Source organism: Scomber japonicus, chromosome 10, assembly GCF_027409825.1.
Source record: "Scomber japonicus isolate fScoJap1 chromosome 10, fScoJap1.pri, whole genome shotgun sequence".
Lineage (NCBI taxonomy): Eukaryota > Metazoa > Chordata > Actinopteri > Scombriformes > Scombridae > Scomber > Scomber japonicus.
Window position 1 is genome coordinate 21466570 of NC_070587.1, and position 27635 is coordinate 21494204.

Here is a 27635-nt window from a genome sequence, read left to right on the forward strand (position 1 = left end):
AAGCGTTGAGCAATTCTTTATACATACAGTATGAAAAATGAAAAATTAAAGGACAATACCCCTATTTTTCAAATTATGTTCCATCATCTACATTTCATGTACATTTTACATTACTGCTCACATCTTCTGAGGGACAATGTAGGTTTCTAAAATGTATTTTTACATTTTTGTAAATGTGTTTTACAGATACATTAAACTAGATTAAATCAAATATAAATATTACCCTCTGGATTATCCTGGTGGCACAGTGTGTAAGAAACAGCATATAAGCAAGATGTGTGTGGTTTGGTCTATTGCTGCGTACCCCCAAATCCCCCCAACACACATTATCCTCATATCCAATAATCCTTTGTTACACTCAGTTTTATACTTTTTTGACATTTTTTAACTGAAATCTCTGCCGTCAAAAGCATCTACATTGTTCAGTCTTCTTTGTCTGTCACTACAGACATGTTTGAACTCACCACTATCCTCCACCCGACTATGGACAAATGGTTAACCCATGATGGTACTGGGCTTTATACTAATTGCATTTTGTTAAAGAAATATTGGGGAAAAAAAAAAGATATGAGATTTTTGTTTTTTAATTTTATTTACTGTCCCTATACAAATATGGGAGTAGAACAAAGTTATGCTCCAAGTCTAGATTTTTGGTTAATTTCATTATCCTAATTATTAATTCATTAAATTATAGCATTTAATACTGTGTTATTGCTATAATAATCATCACACATAACTTTAGGTAATTCATTGGTTTATTGCAACTTTTAAAAAATGATAATGCTTTCATTCTTTCACTTTTGTAATGCTTCCACTTGTTATAGAGTTGCAACGACAATTAAAAGCATAAACTTTTTATTTATTGTTTTCATTATTACCAAGAATTATCATCATTCAAAAAAATAAGTTATACAAAAAACAATCACAAGCTTACTTAACCAAAAATTGTGGATGTAGACAACATTGAATTAATATGGCACAAAACAAGTGGTTACTATGCAGATCATCAGTCGTCTTTAGCACTGCAGCTCAATATTCTAAATGTGTTGCACCAGAAAACATTCTACTGCAGTCTTCAGGGGAAGTAGAAGTTTAAAATAACCCAGTTTGCATACTAAAAAAAGCATTTAAAAAAAGTACATATAGACTTATACAGCAAGAAAGTGCTGATCAATATTCCGATGTCATGTCATTGTAAAAAATGTTAGTCAACAAGGGCAGAGAATTCTGTGTGTGTGTGTGTGTGTGTGTGTGTGTGTGTGTGTGTGTGTGTGTGTGTGTGCATGTGACCTACTCACTCAGTGTCGCCAATACTTTGCTTCATGGTTGAGTTATGTTCGCATGATTTTCTTGGTTTATACCTGTCACTCTCATGTAGTCTGAGAATATAAGTACAGACACAGTTAAGCAACAACTTTACCTCAGTCTAACAAAAACAAAAAACACAGTGAATATTAGCCTCAACAATAATGGCAAAAATCTGCAAGAGGTTTTCAAAATCAATACGATTCTTGATATTTCAAGGCAGACAGCAAGATGCTGAGGTGTGGTGGAAACTTCATCAATTAAGAACTGTCAGGACTGGAATAACAACACTTGAAATATGTCAAACACAAATCACAGTGAAATGCCTTACATGTGAGTTTTTGTAAAAAAAAAAAAAAAAACAAAATTCATCCAAAATGCATTCTAATTAGATTTGGAGATGTTCTTCACACTGGAGGTAAAACATTTCACATGTGTTTGTATTTTCACACATAAAATGAAGCTCGTTTATGGCAACAAGCAGGAAAGCTGTCGTGATCTGGCTCCGGTTCTTTTTCAAAAACACAGCTGGATTATCCTTCAAATAAAAACTCTCAGTTAAAAGAAAGGTGGTTTGTTTCAAGTGCTTAGAGATCTGAGAGCACAACAGGTGTTCAAGCAAACTGTGGGAAAAATATGAAAACAAAACGGTGGAAGCACACACCTCTGAAGTGGGAGACGTGTACAGATCCAGATCCAGCAACCATTATGAGTATTAAAAGATTTTTATACAGAAAGAGTAAGAGGGGAAAGAAACAGGTTTTGGCTTGTTCCTTGTTTGCTTGTTTCATGTAGTTCTTCCTCTCCAGTGATGTATGTTTCCACTTTTCTGTCCTCCACTGGAAAACTTGGTCTTCTTTTAAAGAAATTCAAAAAGTTAGTAAGACTAGAGAAAGCAATTTGTATTAATGATGCCTAACAGGACTAGCAGTTGATACACCCACCCTCACAGCTGGTGCCTCCAAATCCAGCAAACTATATGATCCAAGAAATAGCACTTTTTTGATCCAACAAGATTTTTCAGTTTAAGATTTATAAAAGTCCAGATCTGTGTGCTTTTACAGAGGCTGTTGTGGTAACTTTATACAGTATTAACCCTAACCCTAGAGTATACTTCACATAGCAATGGTAACTGGCTATAATTGTTCTAAACTTTGCAGGACACCGCTTTGACTTGCTTTGTATTTATAGGCATTGGAGAGTTTCCAAGACAGTGAAGATGTTGCCGTCTCCTCTCCAGATAACACAGCCTCCATCACTTCTGCAGTTTTTTGTGTGTTTTGTTGACATTTAATAATAATACTGTCTTTACGTTTTTGTATGAGTACTACACCAGCTTGAAAGACAGTTAGAGTTACTGTCTCCATAATACTGTGACATGTTTGTCTGCTGTGGCTGAGATGAAGATAACAGTGGAGGTTATAGTCTTCTCTTCAGCAGAGAGGAGGCTTTTAGCACATGGAAATCTGTCAGAGACGGCTAGTTCCAAAAGGTCTCTAAATGTTAATATTACATCTATTAAACTTCATGCACCATTTGCAGGTTAATTATAATGTGCACATTCAGATTGCATTAGCAGTATTTAATGATGTAACTGCTTTGTGAATGCATTTCCAACGATTTGTCAAAAAACAAAAACAAAGTGAAATTACAAAAAAAAAGGCAAATAAGAAATTCCTTCCAATATGTGTCATATTCTTATATGAAACAAATCGAGTCAGAGCAGACAATGATGCTGCAGAGTTCCTCCATAACTCTGTATGGATGCAGGAATTTGAAAAGTATGATAAATACTGAAAAGTCTCAAACATGTTTGGAGGTAAGATAACTGTGCAAGAAATCCTTTAATCTTTGAAATGCTTGTGTTATTTTGGTAAGTGATAAGCAAAATCATGCTGAGGCAAAAGCTTTACTACACTTAATGGACATAAAAATTAGTTTGATCAATTATTAACCCAATTTACACAGAAAATACACTCCACACTTTCCACTGGACCTTTTACTGAGGCATATTATGACAGGAGAAGCCCAGTTGTGATTAATAACAATAATAAGGGTCAAGTTCCATTCAGTGTCCCAGTGAGCCATTTATGAATGTGATCATAAAGACCTGTGCTTTTTCTGCTTTGACATGTCAAAATGTCTACTGCAAAAAATGATCTAATAGAGCTTTTAATGTGTGAGAATTTACTTGTTTATACATCTAATATTGCAAATTGAATATTGTTTTTGAATTTTTTATATTTGTCTTAAATGACACAGAAACAAGAGTAAGTGTGTACAGCCATGCTAGCTGCTCAGTCAGGCTCATAGACAGTAATCAAATAATGGACGTAGCCACAGTAATATCACCCATTGCTTTGTGGATTCCTGTTTTGAAGCCTCAAGATCAGAAGGATTTATCTGCAGCCCTGCAGACCTACACGACACACCCACTTTGATGTTATCACCTATTTAAGTGGGTGTGTCATGTAGTAAAGTAGGTGTGCCTGTCATGTAGATACTGCAAGTTTGCAGATAGGTCTACTAGCTCAAGTTTGCATTTTGACCGTAGCCAACTTGGATTTGTGGAGCCAGTAATCACTAAAACTTGTTCTGTAAATGTTGTGATTATTTGATATTGTAGTGGACTTTTATTATAAAGACATTTCATAATTTCATCTGGTTGGTTTGAATTGACAATGTTTGGTCTTTTAAATACTGTAACTGTGAAAAACAAAAACTAAATACATGAAACGATATTGGTTCTGTGTCAAGACTTAAACTGATAATTATTGCAATAAACTGCATGGACCTGCTTGTGTTCTGTGTAATGTATTGTGTAATTAGCTGCGTAGGTTTAAGCTCATTTGACAGGCTGTATCTTGACTACCTGTTTCATTAAGCACTTGACTCAGGTCTGTATCCACCACATCTGTCAGTCAGAAAAAGTTTGGACCCATATGCACACCATACACACACACATCTACGTATGCTGAACTCAAACACACACACAAACCTCTAATGACACACAGGTAGGAGATACAGGCCCAATAGAACAAAGCAATAAACACGAATGATGTGATGAAATACATAAGCTGTCCACCTTAATCTGTTATATATTCAATGTTATAAAAAATAATTGAGTAATCAGTAAATTTAACCTCTTCCTTCAGTCTTTGATTAAACAACATCTCTGTACAGAAACAAAACCAGGAGTCACAGGGGAACCACAATGAGGAAGATCCAGGATGCAAGGTGACGTAAGGACAGCAGTGACCATAAATAAAAGTAGAGAAAAGAGGTCATTAATTGGTCTGTTTAGATAGAAGGCTCAAGTCATGGCATTCAAAGTGTATTTTTGTGCCAAAGCACTCTTTAGTCCATGCACTTGCTTCTACTTTTTCAATTAATAATCCTACCACCAATGTGATGTTTCTTTCATCAACATTCTTTAATCACACTGTATTGACATAACTAATACCTTTCCCACTAGTGCCTGTATGTAAAAAAAAAGAAAAAGTCAAACTAATTAACATGTTTATATGATATTTGTGTTGATGGCAGCAGAGTTCATCCTGTGGGGAGCATGAACATATGCACCAAATTTCATTCCAAACAATCCAATAGTTGTCGAGACATTTCACTCAACCCAGAACCACAGATGGCAGCCTTATGGTGATGCTAGTGGAAAGTCAAGGGATAACTACAGTATTCATGGGACAATGAATGTCACTGAAATCCTCCAAATATTAGTTGAGGTATTTCAGTCTGGACCAAAGTGATGAACCAACCAAACTGTTTTCAAAGCCTAAAAGCAGGCTGTATGTAAAGGTTTACTACCCCTCTCTGTTCAACCAACTTACAGCTGAAAGTCAGAACTTTAAACTTGTTTACTGTTTGAGTGATATGATATATTAATAAATAATAAATGACAATAAATGAAAAATGTGTTTAAATAAGTGACAAATAACGTGATCGTTGGATTTCCTTTTATTCTGAAATAGCTACATTGCACAGTGACAGACATCTTATGAATGCTCTTGCATAATAGTTTTAGTTCTCAGTTCAATACAATAAGAAAAGTTTAAAGTCTGCCTTTCATCGATCTGACAGTTCCCTCAGGTGATCATGCAGGACTGGTAGGTGGGCACCATGTATTTAATGTTTATGAAGGCATCATTCCCTCCGTAGCGCTCAAACATCTCCAAAGTCTCCTGAATCAGGTCACCAATGTTCTCTCTCTTCCGTTGGCTATATTCAATTCCATCTCCACTGTTTATATTCATATTCTTAAAGATATTGAAAATGGGGAGGATCTGTCTGTAGTAGGGCACCAGAGCCTCTCCCACCTTGTCTCCAGACATCACGAGATGCTGCAGGACTTTCAGGGTGGTGGCCATCACCTGGCGGTTCCTTGTGTTCAGAGCAGTCCTGATGGGGATGATGAGCTGGGGGATGACAGGTAGGATCTTGGGCCCTCCGTGCTCCAGCATGTCATGGACTCCCTGGCGTGCAAAGAACTCGTATGGATGAACTGTCTCACATAAGCCATCGAAGAACAGGGGCAGGTAATGGTGGTAGTCCAGCTTCTCAATCTCAACTTTCCATACGATACGGTTGCGTGCAGGCTTATGCTGTAGTGCAATTGGGAACTCTCCACGCTCATAGAAGGAACGAAAGGTTGTTGGTTTGGAAGGGCGCTTCTGAAAAGCCCCTGCAGCTGGGGGACCCTCGACCACACTGTTCTTCATGGAGGCCTTCACAGTGAAGCCTGGGGCTTTTAGCTTCCTTTTGCTCCTAAACATATCCAGAGGTCTTCTTTTCTCCGGTAATGTGGCGAATCCAGACCAGAAACAACGAGCAATGATGCTGATTTATACTTGTGTGACTCTCAAAACGTGATACTTGTTGTTTTTTGTAATGGTTGCTATAACTGGTGTTAAGGTGTTCTTGTTTTCCTATGAAACAAAACATGAAAATGCTATTTGGGGACATAAAGGCATTTAAAGGCTTTTTTCTAATCCTGTTGCTATGCCCAAGCCCCATGGTTACTGTTGCTATGCTGGTTAAGTTGTTTTTTTCTGTATCTCAAGAACAAGAGCAAACAGGCAATCGTATTACTGTTTGTATTATACTCTCAGAGGTGTTTCTAATATTTTGTCCATCCCATTTATATGACTTAGAGTTGGCTAAATATTTGAACACCTCTCAGTATAACTCACTACAGTTCAACAACATCACATACTACAGCCTGCAAACTAACCATAACATCAATCAACAGCTCTAAAAAAGACTCCAAACTATAACCTTTATGTAAGTAGGATTTATGCAGGGCCCTTGGATTATTCTGCATTTGTTTTAATTAGGTGTACCTAATAGATTGATGATATAATACAGCAGAAAAAGCATTGATGAGGACGAATAAGATATCAAACTAATGAATAATTACATGGAAAATAAGAATAAATAAAAATAAATAACTAGAGGTTTGTGATTGTAACCCCAGGGGTGACACAAAGGTAATATATTCAAATATTCAAATATGCTGTTTTATTTTGTGCTTCTTTGACATTTCTGCATCACAAAAGCTGTCACTCTTTCATGACATCAGGACAAATTTGGGAACAACTTCATTACAGAGTAGCATCTGTGCATAATGAAGGATACCTTTGTTGGTGACAGCGATGTCTGCACCCCGTACATATGCAGCCTCAGTGGGCCCCCTTCCTTATTAATACATTCATTGTCACACCTGTAAAAATAAATTAATCAACAAGTACTGTAAACACATGCATCTGTTGTGGTTATTAGAGTTATCAGTAATTAAATTATAAAGTCAGCACAAACTGAAATCTCAGTATATTTCAACCCTCATGACGAAGTTTCAGAACATTACAGGGAGTAATATTCAATAATTCCATTATGAGATAATTATAAGGGGTAGCTCTAACTTGTTTTAGAAAAAAGCCTGTCTATTTATTTCAGCTAGGAGTAAGAGTTTACTTGTATTCATAAAAATATTTTAAAATTGCATGAACAACCCAGGCTCTTAATTTTTAAAGGTCCTCCTCATGTTTGGGACCTGGCTACTTAGCTCCACAGTTCCTCTCACTATTATGCCCCTGACTGGTGAAAAAAAGCAGTATCTGAGCCTTCACCAGGTCACCTTCACCCTCTGCATCAGACCTGTCCTGTCTATCCAATAGTGGACTATCCTGACAGACACTGTTAATGTCTCAGCTTCTCCACCTCCTCTGATGCCTCCAGCTAAAGCTCTGGTTGCTTCATTCCTGGATGGTGAACATTTGAAAGAAGGGCCCAACAGAGAAACAGACTCTGCTGCGGTTTCAGCTCAACTAACTCTTCTCAGCCCACCTAATGAAGCTTGTCATGAATGCAGAGCACTGAACATCAGCCAGGATGAAGAAGAATAGGCCTATGTGTGGTATCAGACGCTTCATCAAATGGTTCAAAAAAACTCTGCTGCTGCATGAAGAAGCAGACTGAGACTATTCCGCATCAACTGTTGGTATTCTGTCATTTTCTATCCGAAAAATATTTAATTTCATAAAACCAACAAACAAGATTCAGTATCTGCTATACCCCTATGCAGTATCATTTATTGTGTTGAAAGCAGAAATAGACCAACAAAGTGATATCCAACAATTGGGTGAGGTGAAAAAGATCCCTATAATAATAATAGTAATAACAATGCAATATATTTTGCACAAATTAAGCATAATACTGTTGAAATCTAGTTAGCTATCTTTCTATAGCCTATAGCTTGACGAAACCATAGGGCGAAACCATAGACTGTATAAAAGAAACGAAACCAAGCAGCAAGCGCCCAAAGAACTACTATCCCCAGAATGCATTGCTTTAAAACGAATTTCTCTGACCGGATGTTGATTATTTGTTGTACTGGACTGATGCTGCATTTAATGGCCCTACGTCGCACTGTGCAATTACAGACGAATTGCAATCCGCGCATTCAGTTAACCTTTTTGAACAAAATAGTAACGAAATGGACATGTCATAGTTTCTGCTCTATCGTATGTATTAAAAATTAAGCGACATTTAGTTGTTAACTGTGATAGCGGTGCAATATAGAGGAAAAACAACACAACATATTGATTTAAACTCAGTTATTCACATTTTATTGATTTCGCTTTAGTTTTAAACACAACTCATAAAAACTGTAGATATCATACAGATTTTTGCTATTTCTACCATAATTTCCCCATTTATATGGTTGGTTATAATGTGTGCTTGGAGTGCAATTGCATTGTCCGACTGTAAGTGAAGGCATCATAAGGTAAATGTCAGGAATTTGGTTTGGTGGTTGAATATCCTGAAAGAGGAAAGAAGAGGATCTCTCCTTATGAATGGATATATCGATCTACGTTTACCGTAATTTCAATTTGCTCTGTCTTCTTTGATTGCTCATTGTTGGAAAGCTAGCTACGGAAGCTAACAGTCTGTGTTTTGGCATCTCAGCTGGTCTGTCTGAAGGATAGCTAGCTAACATTGGCTAACTAACACTAGCTTTTTCTAACAGAAAGGCTAACAACAGAGACAGAGGCAGCTCACCTCTCCGCTTTGTTACTCACGAATAGTCATTTAAGTATTCAGATACCGTTTTTCAGTGACAGCTAGCTCATGTTTATGTCAACGTCATGTGAAATGTCAATGCTTGTAAAGTTAGCCAAGGTTTTTAGGATAATTGGCTAACAGCTACATCTGTAAATTACAATGTGAGTGTCCTCAGCAGGAGAAAGCCAGAGGACAGGTAACAACAACGGACCTATTGCTAAACTCCATAGCAGTTTCTCAGTAGCACCAATAAACCAGCACAATGGGTCCTTGATGTTTGTACCGTTTGTCTAAAGCTTATATTTTATATCAAGGCATATTAAAACACGGATGTTAGATCTTTACCAGCATTAATAACAACCTAGTTTGAATTGCTGTCTGCTTGGAGTTACACAACCTGTGTAAGACAAGACCTTCCAACTCATTTGGGATTAAGGCAAATTATGCCTTTTGTTTACATTTGGATAACAAATAAGTATGCATTGCTGCAGAACTGAAAAATGCATGCCATTTTTTACATTTAAGTTTGCTAGTAATGTACCTATGTGGATTGCTGTATAATTAGTGGTGAAGGTGTGTAACATGCACGATCACACTGACCTTTAGGTTCTGGCATCCTGCAGGTTTTATTCAGTCTTGCCAGTTAATCAGCCACTCTTAGCTTGTGTATGCAGTGTGGAGTGACTGTCAGGGAGTTTCAAAACCTGCAGGGATACGCCATTGAGGAGTGGAAGGAATAATCAGATTAGAGCTTTTTGAGTATTCGGAAGGCTAACATGCTGTTTGACCAAATATATACGCTCTCGTGTCCTACATATATCCCCCTTAGCACCTTTTAATGACAGGGTAGCTGTGGGAACTACACATCGTCACCATGAGAGACATTAATGCCAGGTGTGGCTGCTCAGTAAAACAGGTTTCCCCCGATATTATTATGTGATTATGATGATTATGTTCCCATCAATAAGCTTTAAAAGCTACACACCCAATTGTATAAGTATAGTATTTACATTCAGACGTTCTGAGCTTTTGTGTATTCTGAAAGTATTTCTTTAAATGCTCAGTACACAAGGAGCAGCTGATTAAAATTCTTTGAAACTAATCAAGACTTGTATATTAATGCATTTCAGCTAAAATACACACATTCTGTTCATTTTGTTCTCACTCTTGTGTGTGTTTGTCTCTGCCTAACCTACAGGTCATGCATGCAGCCGGGCCTCTAGCCTGTGCTTTGTACACCCCAGCCATTGAGCCAGTGTGCATCCAGTAGGTGGAGGCTCTTCCTCCCTCTAGCCTCCGTTTCTTCCCCTGCTGCCCCCATCAGCCCCAGAGTTCCCTATGTTAACCCTCTTGAGCATGTTTTACTATATCTGTCTGCGGCGACGCTCCAGGAGTGGGACTCGTGGAGAGGCGCTGACCAGTCGAAGGGCTGTGGAATCCGGCCAGCGGGCGGTGTTGCCGGTCAGTGTGGAGGTGGAGCAGTATGCCAAGGAGGTTTCGGACTTCAGCTCCCACTATGGCAGTGAGAACAGCATGTCCTACACCATGTGGAATCTGGCTGGGGTACCTAACGTCTACCCCAGCTCCGGGGATTTCACCCAGACGGCTGTTTTCAGAGCTTATGGGAAGTGGTGGGAACAATGCGCCAGTGCCCCACCTCCTTTCCGCCGCACTCCCAAAGGCTTCCACAGCCAGGATTATATTGAGCTGTGCTTCGAGGAGCCTGTCTACCCTACAGCAGTGGAGGTACTTGAGACTTATTACCCTGGAGCCATCGTCCAGATCATGGCCTGCTCACACAACCCCTTCTCCCAGAATCCAGCAACTGATGTCAGGTAAAGGCAATCATCTGTCCTTGAAAAGCATCATCAGACATTCTCACTGCCTAACCTGAAGGTTTAATTCATTAAGACCATCAAGAAAGTCACGCAGTACCAGTAAGCACAGTTTTAGGAATATCCTGATGGCATTAGAGACATTATGTGAAGTGCCTACAATTTATTACTTGCATTATGTTCAACAAGTTGATGTAAGAATTATTTCTGCTATGTAATCATGAAACCAACAGGTGTAAATGTAAGCCTCAAGTTTCTGTAATTATAGTTTAAAGAGAAAACAGTACGCATGGTAGAACCTGTAATTTTAATGGCTCACAAATACACTTATAAGTTCAGCTGGCATTTTTAGAGGGACTCGTTTTACAGGTAAATCTCCACAGGAAAATGTGGCCCTTAATGCAGGTGGTATAAATACAGATCAAAGTGAAGCATTGAATAAAAGATGAGAGGGGGTGCTGTTGTTGTCACTATCAACTTAATCTAATGTACCAGTGACTCAAAACAGTTTTACAGGTTCACTGGACTTGACTTGAAATTAAAATAGAGTCACCACTGCAGTTGAAAATCAGCTGAAAAAGTGGTGTTTGATTGCTAAACTGACTGATATGACTGTGTCCTCTGATGACCATGTGCTGTGGTGGAAAACAACAGGAATGACAAAGTAAGGTACTTTTGTGGAACCAATCGGACCAACTCTGGATTGGCTGAAAAACCAAAATACAGAAGTAACTTTAAAGGTGCAGTGTGTAGGATTTAGTGGCATCTAGTGGTGAGGTTGCACATTGCAGCCAACTGAACACCCCACACCCTCACCTTCCAAACATGTATCTGTGACACATGTGTACATCACAAAAGGCCCTTGCTCATTCTATGGTAATGAAAACACAATAATTCTTATTTTCAGATGATTATACACTAATAAAAAAAACATATATTCCATATCTGCCAAGTCTATTCTGCTACATGCCACTAAATTCTACACACTGCACCTTTAATACTCTAGCAGAGTAGCTCTCTGTTACCATCCTTTTATAAAGGTGTACATTCATGCCCACTGCTGAAATAACATTGTGCAGGTTACTGTCTATTGTTGTGAGTCACAATTCCAGTTTGTAATTTATGGGATCTAGTTGTACATTATCAGTAAACACATCTCTTCCTGTGATACATACAGTGAGTAACTATGTGACACATAGTTTATGCTGCTACTTTTGTCAGATTTAAAAGAGATAAAGTATCTCAAGAGACTTCTTTGTTAATTAAAGGTTAAATACAAAGAAAACTACGGTATGCAACAATGAGTGACAATTATGCTCTCCCATCCATAAGCATGCTCACTATGCTCTTTAGGGATTTAGTATAATGTTCTTTTAACAAACTCATACCTTTTTAAAATATTGCTTCTCTTAAACCTGTTTGTCCAGCAGCACTTTGGCCACCTTTTTATAGGAGGCATAAATGTGATTGACTGGTTTGGTGACCCTGTGAATACATCACCAGATGGAGCCACACTGCAAGTGTAATGCTTTCAACGTGTCCCTACAATAAAGATGTTTATCTACTTAACAGCACTACAAAAATGATTGACTTGCCACCTGTACTAAATTGCACAAAATGTAAACATATGACAATCCTCTGTCAGCAGCAGTGTGGATGGACTGCAGGAATGAGTTCATCGCTGCCCGTCAGTCGTCCTTCATGAGTCATTGCCGGTTTTTGTCAAACCAGCAATCTGTGAAGTTGTGAACGAGGCACGTTGCCGTTCAACACTAAGGCTTCTTTTTATAGAGGCTGTTGTGCCATGGGAGGTGTCTGTACATGAGGCATACAAAACACTTTTAGAAACACTGAGACAGCAGCTGAAGATGAAAAGTGAGAGACAAAAGTCATGGTATGTAATCTGGATGTAGTGAGGTATTATGAGATATATAAAACACTATAGTGCCACTCTTGAGTCATATATGACTATAGGTTCAATAAATGCTACGTGCAATAATACAGATTGACTGGAACATACGAAGCAACAGCTACAGCTATGAGCCTTATGTTCAACTGTCTACATAGACTTACTCTAGTTGGCCAGCTTTAAAGGAATGGTGGTGTGGCTGTACGGTACAACATACACTTTCTCTTGTAGGTGGGAGGTGCTGTGGTCAGGGGAGCCTACCAAGGTGCTGACACCCCAGGCACGCCAGTTTTCACCCAACATCAAGCACATCAACTTCCCCACTAACCTGCTGCGTCTGGAGGTCAACAGCTCTCTGCTGGACTACTACACTGAGCTGGATGCTGTCATCCTGCGTGGGGTGAAAGAAAGGCCCATGCTGGCGCTCTATAAGATGCCCGTCATCGATATTAGCGACCTGAGCGACAGCGAGGAGGAGCTTTCTGATGTCGGAGGTCCGTTCAGACAAGGAGACAGCAAGCAGAGGACAGGAAACGGCTACTTTGACAAACTGCCCTATGAGGTGATCGCAGACCAGAATGACGTGCTGTAAATCACACAGGGCAGAGGAAAGGAACACACCATTTGTTTCTTTCTATTAAGAAGCAATTCTGATTCTATAAATCCAGACAGAAACATTTTTGACTGCTGTTGAACATCAGCTTAATTGGTCTTTTTAGTCCAAAATATCTGTTAAAGGAGTAGTTCAACATTTTTGAAAATACAATGCAGAGAGTAAGTTGAGCAGATTGATAATGTTCTAATGTTTGCGCGCAAAATATGAAGCTACAGCCTTGAGACTGCACTGTGAGGTTGCTAGGCAACCAACAGAGACTCCAGGAAGTCACTACTGCCAGCCAAGAAAATAGTCTGGTACATAAAATGTAATTTTTACAGTTATTTATTTATTTATTTATTTAGTTTAAGGATTAAACAAATTGATTATACAGTAACATGCTAATTAGTGTGTTTTAGAGGTGCTGGTAGTTTGTTGTTTTTTTGTTTTACCTTTTCATACATCCATACCAGCTGTTTACCCCGCTCCTGATCTCAGTTCTGAACAATACCTGTCTCCTCGCTCCAGCTTCATATTCAACAGACACTGTGATCTGTATCAATCTACTCATCTGACTCTTGGCAAGAAAGAAAGAAAGCATCTTCCCCAAAATGTCAAATGTCAAACTATTCTTTATAGGGTCCAGTCACCCATATTACAAGAAAAAAAATCTCTATTATCCCAGATGATAGGTAGCCATACAGAGAGTTTTGGTTTTATGTGTCACTCTCTGAGATTTCTACCCAATACAATAGATGTGAGCGGAATTTTGTTTGTGGTTTGTTTGTTCACAGCATTGTCATTTAAATAATCTGGTCAGAAACAATCTCCTCCTTTACTCAGGACACTCCTCAGATCTCACTGGCAACTGTCACTCCTACTCAAAATTCAAACTACCATTAGAAGAAAAATTAACAATTCAGTTTCAAATGATCTGCTTTTCACAATTCACATTGTTCATCGAACCCTATTTAGAAAAGCCTATTTTCTAAAATGTAGAACTATTCCTTTAAGGTTCCGGTCCAGTGATGATTTTGCTGCGTGCTCACAAGTACGGTGGTACTAACTTAATATTCTACAGGGACCCATAGAAATGATGGGTGTAATTAAGCCAGTGCCAGAACATCTCAAAACAGACAGTTTGTCTACTTTTTGGATTTGAAGAATAAAAAAGAGCAGCTTAAACTTAATACAACAATGTTATTTAAACTATATAACCCTTCCATTGTGAAGTGATTTGAAACTCATTGTCATACAGCGACCGACACAATCATTGAGAACACAAAGTCTGATCCTCTGTTGTTATAGCTTTGATGATCTTCTGTTGTTTTAGTGCATATACTGTTCATTTTAATAGAAGTAGAATTAGAAAAATCTTGCTTCTATTTGTCCATTAATCTTATGATCACACCAATACACTGTATAATAACTGGAATATCAAATCAAAGTGCAAGATCATTGCCTCTAAAACCATTACGCAATGCTGTTTTTAATGGTATTAAACCCATGAGCATTGCGGCTTGGACCCACTCTTGACACTATCTTGCGTGCACTCATGGACACGGAGTCATTTTCATCTGGTACAGACGTATCATGTTGTCTGAGCAGAGCTTCAAAACACGGGCAGAGCTCTTGATATTCCTTCTCTTATCTCCTCTCCAAACCGCTGCCATTAACAGCAGTCCTCACAACTGCGCTGTGTTTGTTTCAGAAACACAATATAGCTATTATCTGTCAGCTGATACCCGCTTGAACGCCGCGTATTGTTAATTCACTGCAACACAAACACACTCGCGCGCACAAGCACAGTCATTCTTTCTCTTTGAGATGCATAGGAACACAGCGCCGAACAAGCCGGCTCACCTCCGCACTGATCCTGCTATCATTGCTTTGTGTCCCAGATAACCACTATTTAGATCTGCCTGACAGAGGGGATGCGATTACCATTCTCTCCTCTACCCTGTTATTCTCTATTCTCTGCTTCGGTTCTGTTATAATCTTTAATTTTCTGTTTCATGCTGTGCTCTGCCGCCAGATCTAACCAGTTTGATGTTTGTCTTTCCTCTTTTCTTTTGCACGCTTTTTACCCTTTCTCCTCTTCTCCCGTCCGTTAGCTCATCCAGCTGATACTGAGCCACCTGACCCTGCCAGACCTCTGCCGTCTGGCCCAGAGCTGCAAGCTGCTGCACCAGCACTGCTGCGACCCGCTGCAGTACACCCAGCTGAGTCTGCAGCCCTACTGGGCCCGGCTGAGTGACGCCTCCTTGGGACACCTGCAGAGTCGCTGCACTCTCCTCCAGAGGCTCAACCTGTCCTGGACGGGCAACCGCGGAGCTCTCACCCTGACCGGTTTCAGCAGGTCAGACTGTCAGCAGGCCGCAAGAGCTAGTAAAAAAAAAAGGGGGAAATGACATTGGGAAAGTAGCAAGTACTCACAAGCACAAGCTCAGAGGGAGGGGATATACGTCATTGTTTATTTCTTTACCTGTACTAGCCTGAAATCTGAACAAATACGTTTCTAATGTGGGATATAAGTATCTCCTGTTTTCACTCTCTCCTTTTTTTCCTCCTCCTCAGCTTCATGAAGACCTGTGGACTCAGCTTGGTCTGCCTGGAGCTGTCTTGCTGCCACTTCCTGAACGAGGCGTGCCTGGAGGTCATCTCCCAGACCTGTCCGGGCCTGCAGGAGCTCAACCTGTCCTCCTGCGACCGCCTCCACCCACAGGCCTTCGTGCACATCTCCAAACTAACACGCCTCCGTAGGCTGGTGCTCTACCGTACCAAGATAGAGGTGGGTACGGTCAACACCGTATCTGGGAAACCACAATCAGAGCGACATTTTCAACAGCTGGCCTGTCCAAATACACCACGGTTAATGATATCTTTGTATCCCAAATGCTGGCCCATGCTGTTTGTGTTGTAGAAATATAGAGGTTACGTAGTTACCTTTTAGAAATGCAAGCCTACATTTCTTCACTTTTTAGTTTTTGCTCATTTTCTATTATTAATCTGTTTCACAAGGAAGTTATAACAGGTTGTCTTAAGGTTCTGAAGAGGTCAGACTTCCATGCAAGGTTTTTTATTTTTCCATTTGTGTAGCATTTCTTCCACAAATTCAGTTCATTTCACATTTCTGCTATTGTTCTGATTTAATTCTCATCACCTCATTTTTTTTTTGCTTGCAGATTTCTGTAGACTAAAATCATCTTGTGTTGGTAGGCAAGGTTATCGTGTCTTCATCTTTGACTGCTTCGAACAAACCAACTTCAACTTTTTCTCTTCCTGCTTGGTAGCTTGCATTATTTGCAGTGCATCAGTTTGGTCTCTTGCAAAGGCTAGAAGAGGTCACAGCAGACCATTTGAGGCTTCAGCTCATTGGTTCACAACCTTTTTTTAGCTTGTGACCCTTTACAGCCAAATCACGCTTACTCATGTTTGTCTCAGGCTGCATAGATGTACGAGCAGCTCAACCGAAACCTGATATCTCCTTCACAGATTGTTAAATTTGAATAGTTTTCAAAGTCCTAAAGAGGTCAAAAGCAGAACAAATAAATAGAATTTGATGTGCAGAAAAGTACTAAAGAGAACAGTTTGCCTTGTCTTGTAATGTTGGTGAATGTTCTTTAGTTTGTGTTTACATGGCTGCTTATTTGATGGTACATGATTTGGGCTTGGGGCTGCTAATCTGCTGTTGTTGCTTTTTAAGATGAACTGAGTCAACTCTGAGCCCCAGGAGGGGGGTCTTAAAGACACATACTGCACACGTTCAGGTTGAAGCCTGTCTGAAGAGAAAAAAAAAAACAACAAACCACCAGCTCGTGTTTTCATGTTGCTCTTCAGTGTTTTCTCCTGTGTTTGTCATGTTTCAGAGCGGCGTCGCGGGCAGGAGTGTAGTGTAGAGTTTCAGCGGTTTGGAGCCAGGCAACGTGCTGTAGGTTGTTTATACCGAGGCAGACAGAGCGAGCTGTGTGTGTCTGTTTGAGGCCCTGACATCTCAGCTGTCATTACCCTGTCATGGTTCTAATTAAATGGCTAGCTCGCCGAAGAGAGGCGTTTACAAAGATGCCAGCGACAGTGGAGCACATGCACATAGACACAGGAGGCTTTTCGCTTTCATGTCTGACACTTTCTCCCGCCGCTGAGGTGCATGTGTTGGCAGTCGCTGTGTTGAATATGCTAGCTGCAGTGCCACTGGAGAGGTCTCTGTCCTCACTGCGCTCATCTCTGTGAGGAGACGTAAAAACTATCTGTTGTATGATATTAAATTCACTTCGGAGGAACGCTGACTGACATGTCAAAACCTGTTGCAGTTGTTTTTACACATATATTGTACATCTTAAATATACACTTAAATAAGATGTTCATGGGGTTTATTTGGGGGGATTTCGCTGTTGAAGGAATGGCTTCAATACATCAGTTATTCAAGTGAAGTTTCTTCTTTTCTGTCTGTTTGACCATATCAGACACAAGTGATAATTCAAAGCAGAGTATTTTTATATATCTTGACACATGTCTGGAGGGGATCTTTAAATATAACCACATTGCTGGTTACAAAATTGGAATGGATATGATTAATATACAACTGTAATTTGGGTAACAAAATGCATCTTTGTTGTCTTCTTTTCTTGTTGTCTCTGCAGCAAACATCTATTCTAAGCATTCTGACTTTCTGCATAGAGCTGAGACACCTCAACCTAGGGAGCTGCGTGAGGGTGAGAATGCACACACATGCACGCACACACATGCACACACACACATGCACAGCATACCAGTACCCAGGAAAAAGTCCAAATAAAGCACAGCCTGTTAACTACACAGACTTCCATGTGGCCTTGATCGTTGTTGCAGAGCAGCTTGTCCAAAAGATGGCACCAACATCAGTTGTGTTGCAATATTTTGAGCTGCTAACAATAAACTGGTTGGGTGTAAAATAGACAAGAAGAGTGAAAGCAGCTTTGAAGAGAATAGAAGGGGATGCGTCTTTATTGTCCAACCTTGCCTGGAAATCTGCCTTCAGTCTCACTTTTCAATGCAGTGAAAGTGTGAGTAAAAAAATACATACATACTGTAATATAACATCACAAATATAATGCTAGAAAAATGCTGTGGTTCATGGTGTGACATTGGAGGAAGGACGTTAAAATCTAGCTTTTTTTAAACATACATTCATTAAATTAATAGTTGAGCCCCATTAACAAATGTTTAATTTTTCATGGTGATTATGGTTGGGCATTAGGCAGATCCTGTGCCTATTTTTCCAAATGATATTTCAAAAAGAGAGGAAAATTCATCAGAAGCTCATTGTTTACTCATTTACAGACTGTCTAATTTGCTCACTCATCCAGTCAACACAATGACTCACTCGCCCACCTTGTCACCAGCAGATGAATGGGTATTTGATGCAAATACTAATGTAGCAAATGAGAAAATGTGAAAGGAAATGCTTAATTTTAAGGCAGTTTTCTCTTGTGCTCCTTGCTAAGGCGGTAGTGTCATGAAGTTATGCAACAGCTGTAAATAGAAATGCATAATGACAGTGACCCTTTCAGCCAGTGTTTTAATACCCATCCACTATGCTAGCTATGTATGCTGTCATTTCCATGGGTAAGGTGCTTGCACTGGCTGGTAAATTGCTTTTTTTTTTTTTGCTTTCATCTTTGGATGAAAGGATGAAATATGGCCAACATTACCTGACAGCAAAGAACAATAACAGCCATGCAAATACAAATTAGTTCTTGAAAGACTATTCTATTTTCTTCTGGCGGAGGTGTTCTCTGTTAGAGCTGTGTGAAGCCAGGTCATCTTCCTCAAACCAGCCGACGCGGCTAATCGGGTGTTTTATTATCGCTACATTTCAAAGGTTTGTTCAAAATACACAAAACAGTCCGAGAGAAATAGATACTCTGTGACTCACTAATTCATTAAGTCTCGAGGCATCATTTAAAACAACAACGTAGTAACCGTTACTCATTACTTGTGAATCAGCTGCAGCTTTTTAGGAAGGCTGGTGCGTATTTTGAGAAGAGTGCTAAACTATCTCCACAATGAAGCATTAAACAGACAGTTGCACTGCATATGCTGCAAATGCTTGAGAGTGTAAATAGACCTGAAATGCCGCCTGTCACTGCAGATTGAGGACTATGACGTCGTGGCTAGTATGCTGGCTGCTCGCTGCCGCTCACTGCGCTCACTGGACCTGTGGCGCTGCAGAAACCTGACAGATCGAGGCCTGGCTGAACTCGTCTCCGGCTGCAGGTAAGCAACAGCTAGGTCAAAGATAAGTAAGGAGATGATCGGTTGACGTATGGACTGAATCACATACCACTTCTCTTGTTTTGTCTGTGGGTGCTCAGAATGCTGGAGGAGCTGGACCTGGGCTGGTGTCCCACACTGCAGAGCAGCGCTGGTTGTTTCCAGCACCTCGCCCGCAGCCTGCCGCGCCTGAGAAAGCTCTTCCTCACTGCCAACCGTACTGTCTGTGACTCAGACGTAGAAGAGTTGGCTGCAAACTGTCCATCACTACAGCACCTCGACATACTGGGTAAGATCTTACCTGACACAACATACAGGTTATAAAGTAGGAATTTCTAAAATGCTTGATTACTCATGAGGGCCATAATGAATGACTTAATTGTGGTTTTATTTATTTCTTGTTGATTGAGTGTTATTTAGTATGGGACAGTGTCAAGAACAATGCCGAAGCCACAAAAATGTTTAGACCGATCACCTAACATGGCTTCAAGTCAACAGTGTTGCCTCCCTTTTTACACCTGACCATCATGAGAGCAATAAATGAGAAGGTCTACATCAAAGCAGCATTTAAGATGCATTCACAAGTGCATTTCATCCCTTCATGTTCCTGGAAAATGATTTACTTTCAGTTCCAGTTGTATAAGTTGATGGTCTTGACAGCTCAGTAGCATTATAAGTGTTATTCAGGCTGTCCAGGTGTGCTCCAGAAGCTGGATTGGTCTTTATGCTGGAGAGTAAATGAAATGCAGCAAGTGATGAACATAAAACGTGTTATTTGGGTCTGGAATTACTTGACATGTAATTAATTGCTTTATTTACATCTATATCCCTGTTGCGATTGGATGGGATGGACAGGTACACGGCTGGTGAGCGCTGCTTCGCTGAAGAAACTCCTCCAATCGTGTCCGCGGCTTCTCCTCCTGGACGTCTCCTTCTGCTCCCAGATAGACATGCGTGTCGTCCAAGAGCTCTCAGGCCTCTTCCCCAACGTGGCCATCAAGAAGAGTTTCACTCACTGACCTGGGCATCGTCTCATTTCTCACTGTCCTGAGAGAGTCGGTGGAGGGAGGTGCTCGCCAGCAGACACTGCCCCGAAGGCGGCAGAGCGGCAGGTCAGATTGCTGGAGAAGATTGCAGAACTGCCCGCAGCTGCGTCACAGACAAGATCTTCTTTTAGCAGTCAGTAAATAAAGCAGTGGGACTGGGTGAGGAGGTTCTTTGGATTAACAGGCTGAACACAAACAACCACAGACTCCCAGTCACAGGATTATAGAACGTGAGAGTTTGTTTTTTTTTGTTGTTATTTTTTTTTGGACACTTTAAAAAATCAGGGTCGTTGCAGTAAATCTGCTACATCTTCCCAGAATATGAATCACCACTTACATATTGCCAAGCAGCACAAGGCCAGGAAATCTGCCTTGTTACTGGATGCAAGACACAAAACAAAGCTAGATTTGTGAGCAATCCTCCCCTGTTAGGATGATAAAAAAAAGGGACACAAAAAAGAAAGTGTTAAAATAAACCCTTATTGGAAACTGCTGGGAAAGAAACAATAAGATTTGGTAGTTACTTACTAATGGCTTGTTATTTAATTAAAGATCAGGGCCTTGGTCAGTGCCTTGTCAGAATGTGCAGTAATCATTTGCTGTTTTGATGAAGATCAGACATGCTGTCAGAGCTCTAAGGTGTTATTCCATTCTGAGGGAAACATCAACATCAAGCCAGTTTGATTCAGTCCAAATAAATCATACATGATAGTTTTGTGTTCAAAGGCATTGAGAGTGAAAGTAAAGGAGAGAATGCAGCCTTATTTCTCACAGTTTACCATGGATTGTGTCAGCTCAAACCTTAAAGGCATACTATGCAGGATTGGTCCATAGGTGTATGTAAACTCATTATTCAAAGTTGGCCCCTCCTCTCTGGCTCAACCACACCAGAGTGTGTGAGAGAGAGAGAGCAGTGGTGGTCGAGGGAGCTAGAGAGTGAATGAAGACAGGGAGCATCACTAGCGAGAACAAACCAGTGAATCTGATAAATAAATAAAGTGTTATCATCTGATTGTTTCACAGTGGTTACGTTCTAAAGCACAAACAAGCACACCCACACCTCTGTTCAACCCTGCGGGAAGGTGCTGCATTGCCGGATTTTGTGTGAATGCTCCACTGTGTCCCCTCTGCTGTGTGTGTGTGTGTGTGTGTGTGTGTGTGTGGAGCTCAGCCCCGCACTCCATCAAACAGACATACAGACAGAGAGCAGAGGAAGGAGACAGAGACAGTGATGTAACCAAGTGATGATTGAGAGAAATTATTTTTTTCATTATTTGAGTCTATACATTGTCTTTTTAAGAAAATCCTGCATAGTATGCCTTTAATTCAAATATCAATTTATTTGTGTTGTGTTTGTGTATTTGTGTTAATAATATAAATACATAAATACATATAAATAATAACAATATATTCATTTGAAAAGAGCTGTAATTGAGATTGTGAGAGTTACCACATTTAACTTCCGTCTTGGGTCAAATTTCTGTTTAAATCTGCCCTTTAAAATTTGGTTATGTAAGATGGCGCTCATCACTTTATCCTGCCCGAAAAATCAGGTTGGGCACTTTAATTAGCCAGAACAATGTTAATGGTAATTAGATAAATTGATAATGAATTCTGAGGACATTAAGGTCATTCATTTAGTCATCCTATTGGCCGTTTCATTTTTATGGAAATAAAGGGTGTTGTGCTTTTAGGTTATGGAAGAAGTTAAATGCTAAATTTATCACCCCCTGTACATAACTCTCATAATGTCGCACGCTTTTTCTGTTGTCATTCACACTGAGCTGTGTGTCACTGCTGTTACACTGCAGCCTTCTAATTACTTACCTACCAAAATGAAGTTTCATTGATGGAACGGAGGTCTGTCTTCAGCTGAGGATTGCATGTTAAAATGACACAGTGTAAATACTGTATGTGACCACAGTATTTGTCCTGAATCTCAGGGGTTATATATTCCATCTGGTTTTAATTCGTTTTTTTTGACATATATTTTACTCCAGAAACCAGCACAACAGACATCTGTACAGACGGTACCGCCAGACTGTCAGTTTACCTGCCGTCTGTGTTAAAAAAGAAATGTACATGATACAAATAATCAGTCAGCACTGATTTCTTTGAGACAAAGAAAAAAAACAACTTGCTTATCGGGTGTTGCCATAATTGTATGATTGTGAAAATGTGTATTGCTATTATTAACTATTTAATTTTTGTAATATTTGAGACCACCGTTGCAGTGTGGCAGAAGTGCTTGTGGAGCATTTCCCTTTTGAAAAAACTTGAAGTTTTCTTTTAAGCACACGCTACTAGTCAATATTTAAGAGATATTTGTGCCTTATACTCCTGTTTGAATGTGGTGTGATGTCCATGTGATTGTAGTGACACGCTTTGCTTTTACATCTTTCAACCAAAGTGATACGCAGAACCCTGGTCTTTAGTCCCGCAGCTATATTCGACCAGTTTATATGCCATATACTGTATATCAGCCATGTTAATTAATATGCAAAATATTTATTTATATTTACTTGTGTGGTACACATTTTATTTAAAGGTGCAGTTTGTAGAATTTAGTGGCATCTAGTGAAATTGACTTGGAGGAAATTGAATATAATATGTGTTAGTATAGTAGTATGAATATGTTTTTAATTAGAGTATAATCATTTGAAAATATGATTAGCTTAGAATGAACCATTATAGAGAACAGGTTTTCTTCAACAGAGCCCACCATGTTTCTACAGTAGCCCAGAATGAACAAATGAAACACTGGCTTTACAGATGGACACTGTTTTTTGTGAGTTTGGCAGTTTTGTGAGTTTTTCCTACATTCTATGATGGAGAGGGGTATTCAGGTGGTTGTAATCTGTGACCTCACTGCTAGATGCCAATAAATTTCCACACACTGGTCCTTTAAACTCATTATCTTTTGAGAAATACAATGTGTGTTTGTTTTTGCTTCCCCAAAGTCAAATGAGAGCAATCATATTAATTTCATCTTATTGCATTCACTACATGTTTAGCTTAGCTTAGCTTAGCTTGGCGCAAAGAAGGGAAAGGACAACTTTAGCCTAGCCTAGCACAAAGAACGGAAACAGAGGAAAATTGAGCCTTGTTCCATTAATGGAAGAAAGAAAAGCTTTCCAGCAAGACCAGAGTTTTTTTATTTACATGTTGTATCTTGTTTATTGAACACATACAGAAGTAGAAGGTAAAAAGTGGACAGTGTAGTTTTAGATGGATTTATTTTGGAGCTGTAGCTTAAACAACCACCACAGTGACAGTGACTACACGTAGCACTGCACACCGCTCGGGCTCCTACTGTACCATGAATATGGATGTACTGTGTGTGTATGTATATGTATATACACATATGTATATGTATATACACATATGTATATGTATATGCACATATGTATGTGTAAGACTTTGATACTGTTGAAAGACATCATTTCTTCTTCCGCTGATGGAGCATGGCTAGCAGTTCTCCTTCTTCCAGTCCTTGTGCTACGTTGCTACATGCATGCTAGTCTAAACATGTCCCAGACTGATCATTGTGCTGACTGGCAGAAATCAAATAGATATCAGTCCTCCAATCTAATTGGATGGAAACCTCCCAATGTCAGTTTCTTTCAAAATTGCATTTCTGTTCAGATGGATATTTTTCGGTTTCTTTTCAGTCTGAGCCGTGTTTTAAACAGCATGGGTGTGGTGACAGTAACCGTTCATATACCAGCCTTCCTCTTCAGATGATGCAAACGTTACTTCAGTGAGTGGAAATCAGGTAGTTGAAGCAAAAAGCCAAGATATGCATATACCATCTTTTGCGTGGCCCACCTACATCCAGGCAGTAATTTCAAGTTTAATTTGAGACAGTTACTTCTAAAATTACCATAGCAACACAATGAAAATACTGCAGATATTTAATATGTACAGCAACTACCAGTTACAACAGTAAGGTTAGCTATTTAAAAATGAACACTACCTGCATTTTGTTAACCCTAACCCTGACCAATGAAGCAGTTTGTAGAGTTTGTGTTGTATCTGCTCCCTACCTTGAGTGACTGGGATGGTCCTGATTTTGTGTAATGAACATGTATTCTCTCTTCTCCCACTTTGGATGTGTGGTCAACCTACGTGCCATTGGTAAGGCGTGCGGCGATGCTCCCTGTGCTACAGTGTGACCTATCTGTGAGACGATAGCCACTTGTTGTGTGAAAAGATCGTGCCTCTGTCATTACAAAACTGGGTGCTTCACTTTCACCTGATTTTAAATAAACTGAAGGCTGACGACTGAAACAGCGGGCTCCGAGTCTGTGTGGCTGCTTTTTCTTTTCTGTTTTTTATAGGCTTCTTCTGATCTTGTAAGGACACAGATAGGCTGTAGAACAAAATGTCTACATTGCTAGAAATGCATTGATTTGATCATTTTCAATTTGCCCTCATTCCTCAGCTTCAGTGAACAGTACACCATCATTTACAGAACAGACGTAAATTGTTACTGTATCACGCTGAGGCCTCATGAGCAGAGTCGCGTAAGTGTGATTGGGAGAAGAGTGGGGTTGTCTACTGAATCCACAACAACTAGCAGAGCCATTAGTCAGGATGACTGACTGGAAAGTAGTGGCGGAATGATCCTTTTTGCCTTAACCCTCTGCCATTTTACAGTCTATTAATACCACAGGGAGAAGTGACATTAGCTTGTCTTCTTAACGGCCTTTTAATGAATTGTTTATGCCTGGTTTAATGATGTATATTGTGGCCCTGTAATGTGCCCTAATGACGGAGAACGAGGCGGCCTCGGCTGAAGTATTAATTTGGACTGCCTCCCCAGTGATTATTCCTCAGCCACCAACACCACCACCACCACCGCCGCCGCCGCCACTGCTGCTGCTGTGTGGATGCAAACGTGATTCATGGAGGCTTTCCGCTCTACGCTATGGCTTGATTTCTCGCTGTCACGCTCCTCTATGAGGCTGATATATCCAGGGGGGGATCCACAGCAATTAGTTCGGCTTTTTATTTGTCTTTCAAGAGCTTACAGACATAGCTTGATGAATCTGCGGGGGGAATATATGGATGGAAATATTGTTCCTGAATAATAAATCCAGCATTAAAATGTAAAGAGAGAGAGAGGGGGGAAGGGTTAGAGGGAGGGGGTGGCAGCACATGGTTGCCCCATGCCTCCTTTTCTTTATTCTTTCTTTCTTTCTTCGCCTCTATCTACAAACCACATGAGTGACACCAGAACATACCTTGACAAATATGGCAGCACCCCGCCAGTGCAGTAATAGTCCTCTGCTCAGCGAGACACGTGTCTGCAGAGCGCTGTGGTCTGCCTCTTCTGAGCCGCCGTCGTTCGGGCTGGGACTCGACAGGCCTCAGACCTGCCTGAGGGAGGCCTCACTGTGATACCCATCATTATGTGGCTTGGTGGTCCTTCTCTAGTTTCTCGGCTTAGACTCTAATAATGAAGACATCGCTGTCAGCCCTCGCTGTGTTGTGTCTAAAGCGTGTTATTTTTGTTTTGTTTTTAAGGATATTGAAAATGTCAGCAATGAGTCACCTAAGTCCATCTAAATACTATAATCCATAGGGAGGTTTATGAAGCAGGCAGGGGTGCAGCGTTTCTTTTAGCCAAGTCTAAATCCACAAGGATGACAGTTTTCATTTTGTGCACGTCGCTGAGACTGTGATACCTCAGTGTAATTACTGTAAACAAGTGACACCAACCTGATCTAATGCTGGTAGTGCAGATACAGTGTTGATTTTTGTCAAAATTAAAGAGTGGATTTATTATAAAACCCGTCGTTTCCTGTTACAGCGAGTCATTTCTTGTTTGCTTTTGGTTAGGGTCTTTTTTTTTTTTAAAGGCAAAGAAAACATCTACCAGAAACTTGGAGATATTTGTTTTTTTTGGCTTGTGGTCCCTTAAAATAAGGCCTACTAATGAGCCATCATTACAGGTTACGGCTTTACTGATGATGCTATGATTTATGAGGAGTTCAATCAAAGAGTCGTCTTTCATTCTTAGGTAGTTTCATTTGATTTAAGCATCCAGTATTTCACAAGAAAACCCCCCCAGAAAATATGCTTTACTATTGTATTCTTTTGATCACTTCATGACCATTCAGATCCTGGTGAGGGGTCTCCACACTGCACTACTGTATACGCTCGACACACTCTTCTTGTTTTGTGCCTTTCTGCTAACCAGTGTATTCCTCACCAACTCTAACCCGGTGACACGGGCAATTTAAAAACACTTCAAAGACAAGTTTGCCCATCTGAATTATTAAGTACAGTACTGCCTGCGTACACTAACCCTAGCTTGTTTAATTGAAGAGAACAAAAAATGTACTGAGAGCATATGTGAGAATTTGAGTGTGTTCATGCTACATTTTGAGTCTCTTCTGTAGTTTAATGGCATTTCAATCCCTGAAACAAATGACAAGTACTGTAAATTCTTAAGATATGAATTATTGGAATAATACAAGTCTATATTTGAGCTTGTTTTGTTGAGTTATTTGTATTCTACGTTTCATTTTACAGTGCGTCTATGTGTCAGGCATTTCATGTTTTTATGCTGTTTTATTATAGATAATATGCCACAGTTGATTGTGCAGTACCAGATGGGACTCACCTTCTTATTGCCTTAAATAAGAAATTATGTCCAAACTTGTGACTGTTACTGTATGTGAAACCTCAACTTTCACATTTGACAGAAATGTTCATGTCCATTTCTGACCTTGGGATAGGTCTACTTCTGGCATACCAGCTTTGTTAGAGCTTTCAGTCTTGTGTTATGGTCAGCAAACAGATGTGGGCCACCTGTTCCATTCTCTGATGAAAACTATGAGAAACGGTCCAGAGCTCTGAAAATATTAGTGTAGTAAATGCACCTAGAGTTGAATTTGTTTTTGTAAGAGAAGTTCATGTATAAGATTTATGGTATTTATTCATGTTAAACAAAGAAAGCAAAACTTTGGTCAGTTCTGATGTTCTTATTCTAAATCTGAAGTATCATCTCACTAGATAAACTTGTCATTTTTAAATTCTTAAAAAATGAAATCCTTTCTTCTATTACTTGCAAATTCTCGTGACTGTTGTCCATCCAAACCTGACCAATC

At 39.9% G+C, this 27635-nt stretch overlaps 2 protein-coding genes across 2 annotated transcripts; one reads left to right on the forward strand and one right to left on the reverse strand.

The window, feature by feature from the left end:
* Window positions 1-5405: 5405 nt before the first annotated feature.
* LOC128366864 (parkin coregulated gene protein-like) lies at window positions 5406-6092 on the reverse strand. The gene has a single exon (XM_053327631.1). It carries the CDS (start codon window positions 6090-6092, stop codon window positions 5406-5408), a length of 687 nt encoding a protein of 228 aa, XP_053183606.1.
* Window positions 6093-8603: 2511 nt separating this feature from the next.
* Window positions 8604-21478, forward strand: fbxl4 (F-box and leucine-rich repeat protein 4). The gene is made up of 9 exons (XM_053326815.1): window positions 8604-8697; window positions 10079-10715; window positions 12856-13186; window positions 15334-15578; window positions 15797-16010; window positions 17860-17931; window positions 19350-19474; window positions 19573-19760; window positions 20327-21478. The coding sequence occupies exons 2-9, from the start codon at window positions 10219-10221 to the stop codon at window positions 20488-20490; spliced, it is 1836 nt and encodes a 611-aa protein (XP_053182790.1). The 5' UTR covers window positions 8604-8697; window positions 10079-10218; the 3' UTR covers window positions 20491-21478.
* The last annotated feature ends 6157 nt before the right edge of the window (window positions 21479-27635 follow it).

Coding starts and splice junctions, on each gene's coding strand:
- fbxl4 (XM_053326815.1), top strand. CDS start 10,219: ATGTTAACCCTCTTGAGCATGTTTTACTATATCTGTCTGCGGCGACGC. Junction 19,475..19,572: donor GAACTCGTCTCCGGCTGCAG/GTAAGCAACAGC, acceptor GTGGGTGCTCAG/AATGCTGGAGGAGCTGGACC. Junction 19,761..20,326: donor ACAGCACCTCGACATACTGG/GTAAGATCTTAC, acceptor TGGGATGGACAG/GTACACGGCTGGTGAGCGCT.
- LOC128366864 (XM_053327631.1), bottom strand. CDS start 6,092: ATGTTTAGGAGCAAAAGGAAGCTAAAAGCCCCAGGCTTCACTGTGAAG.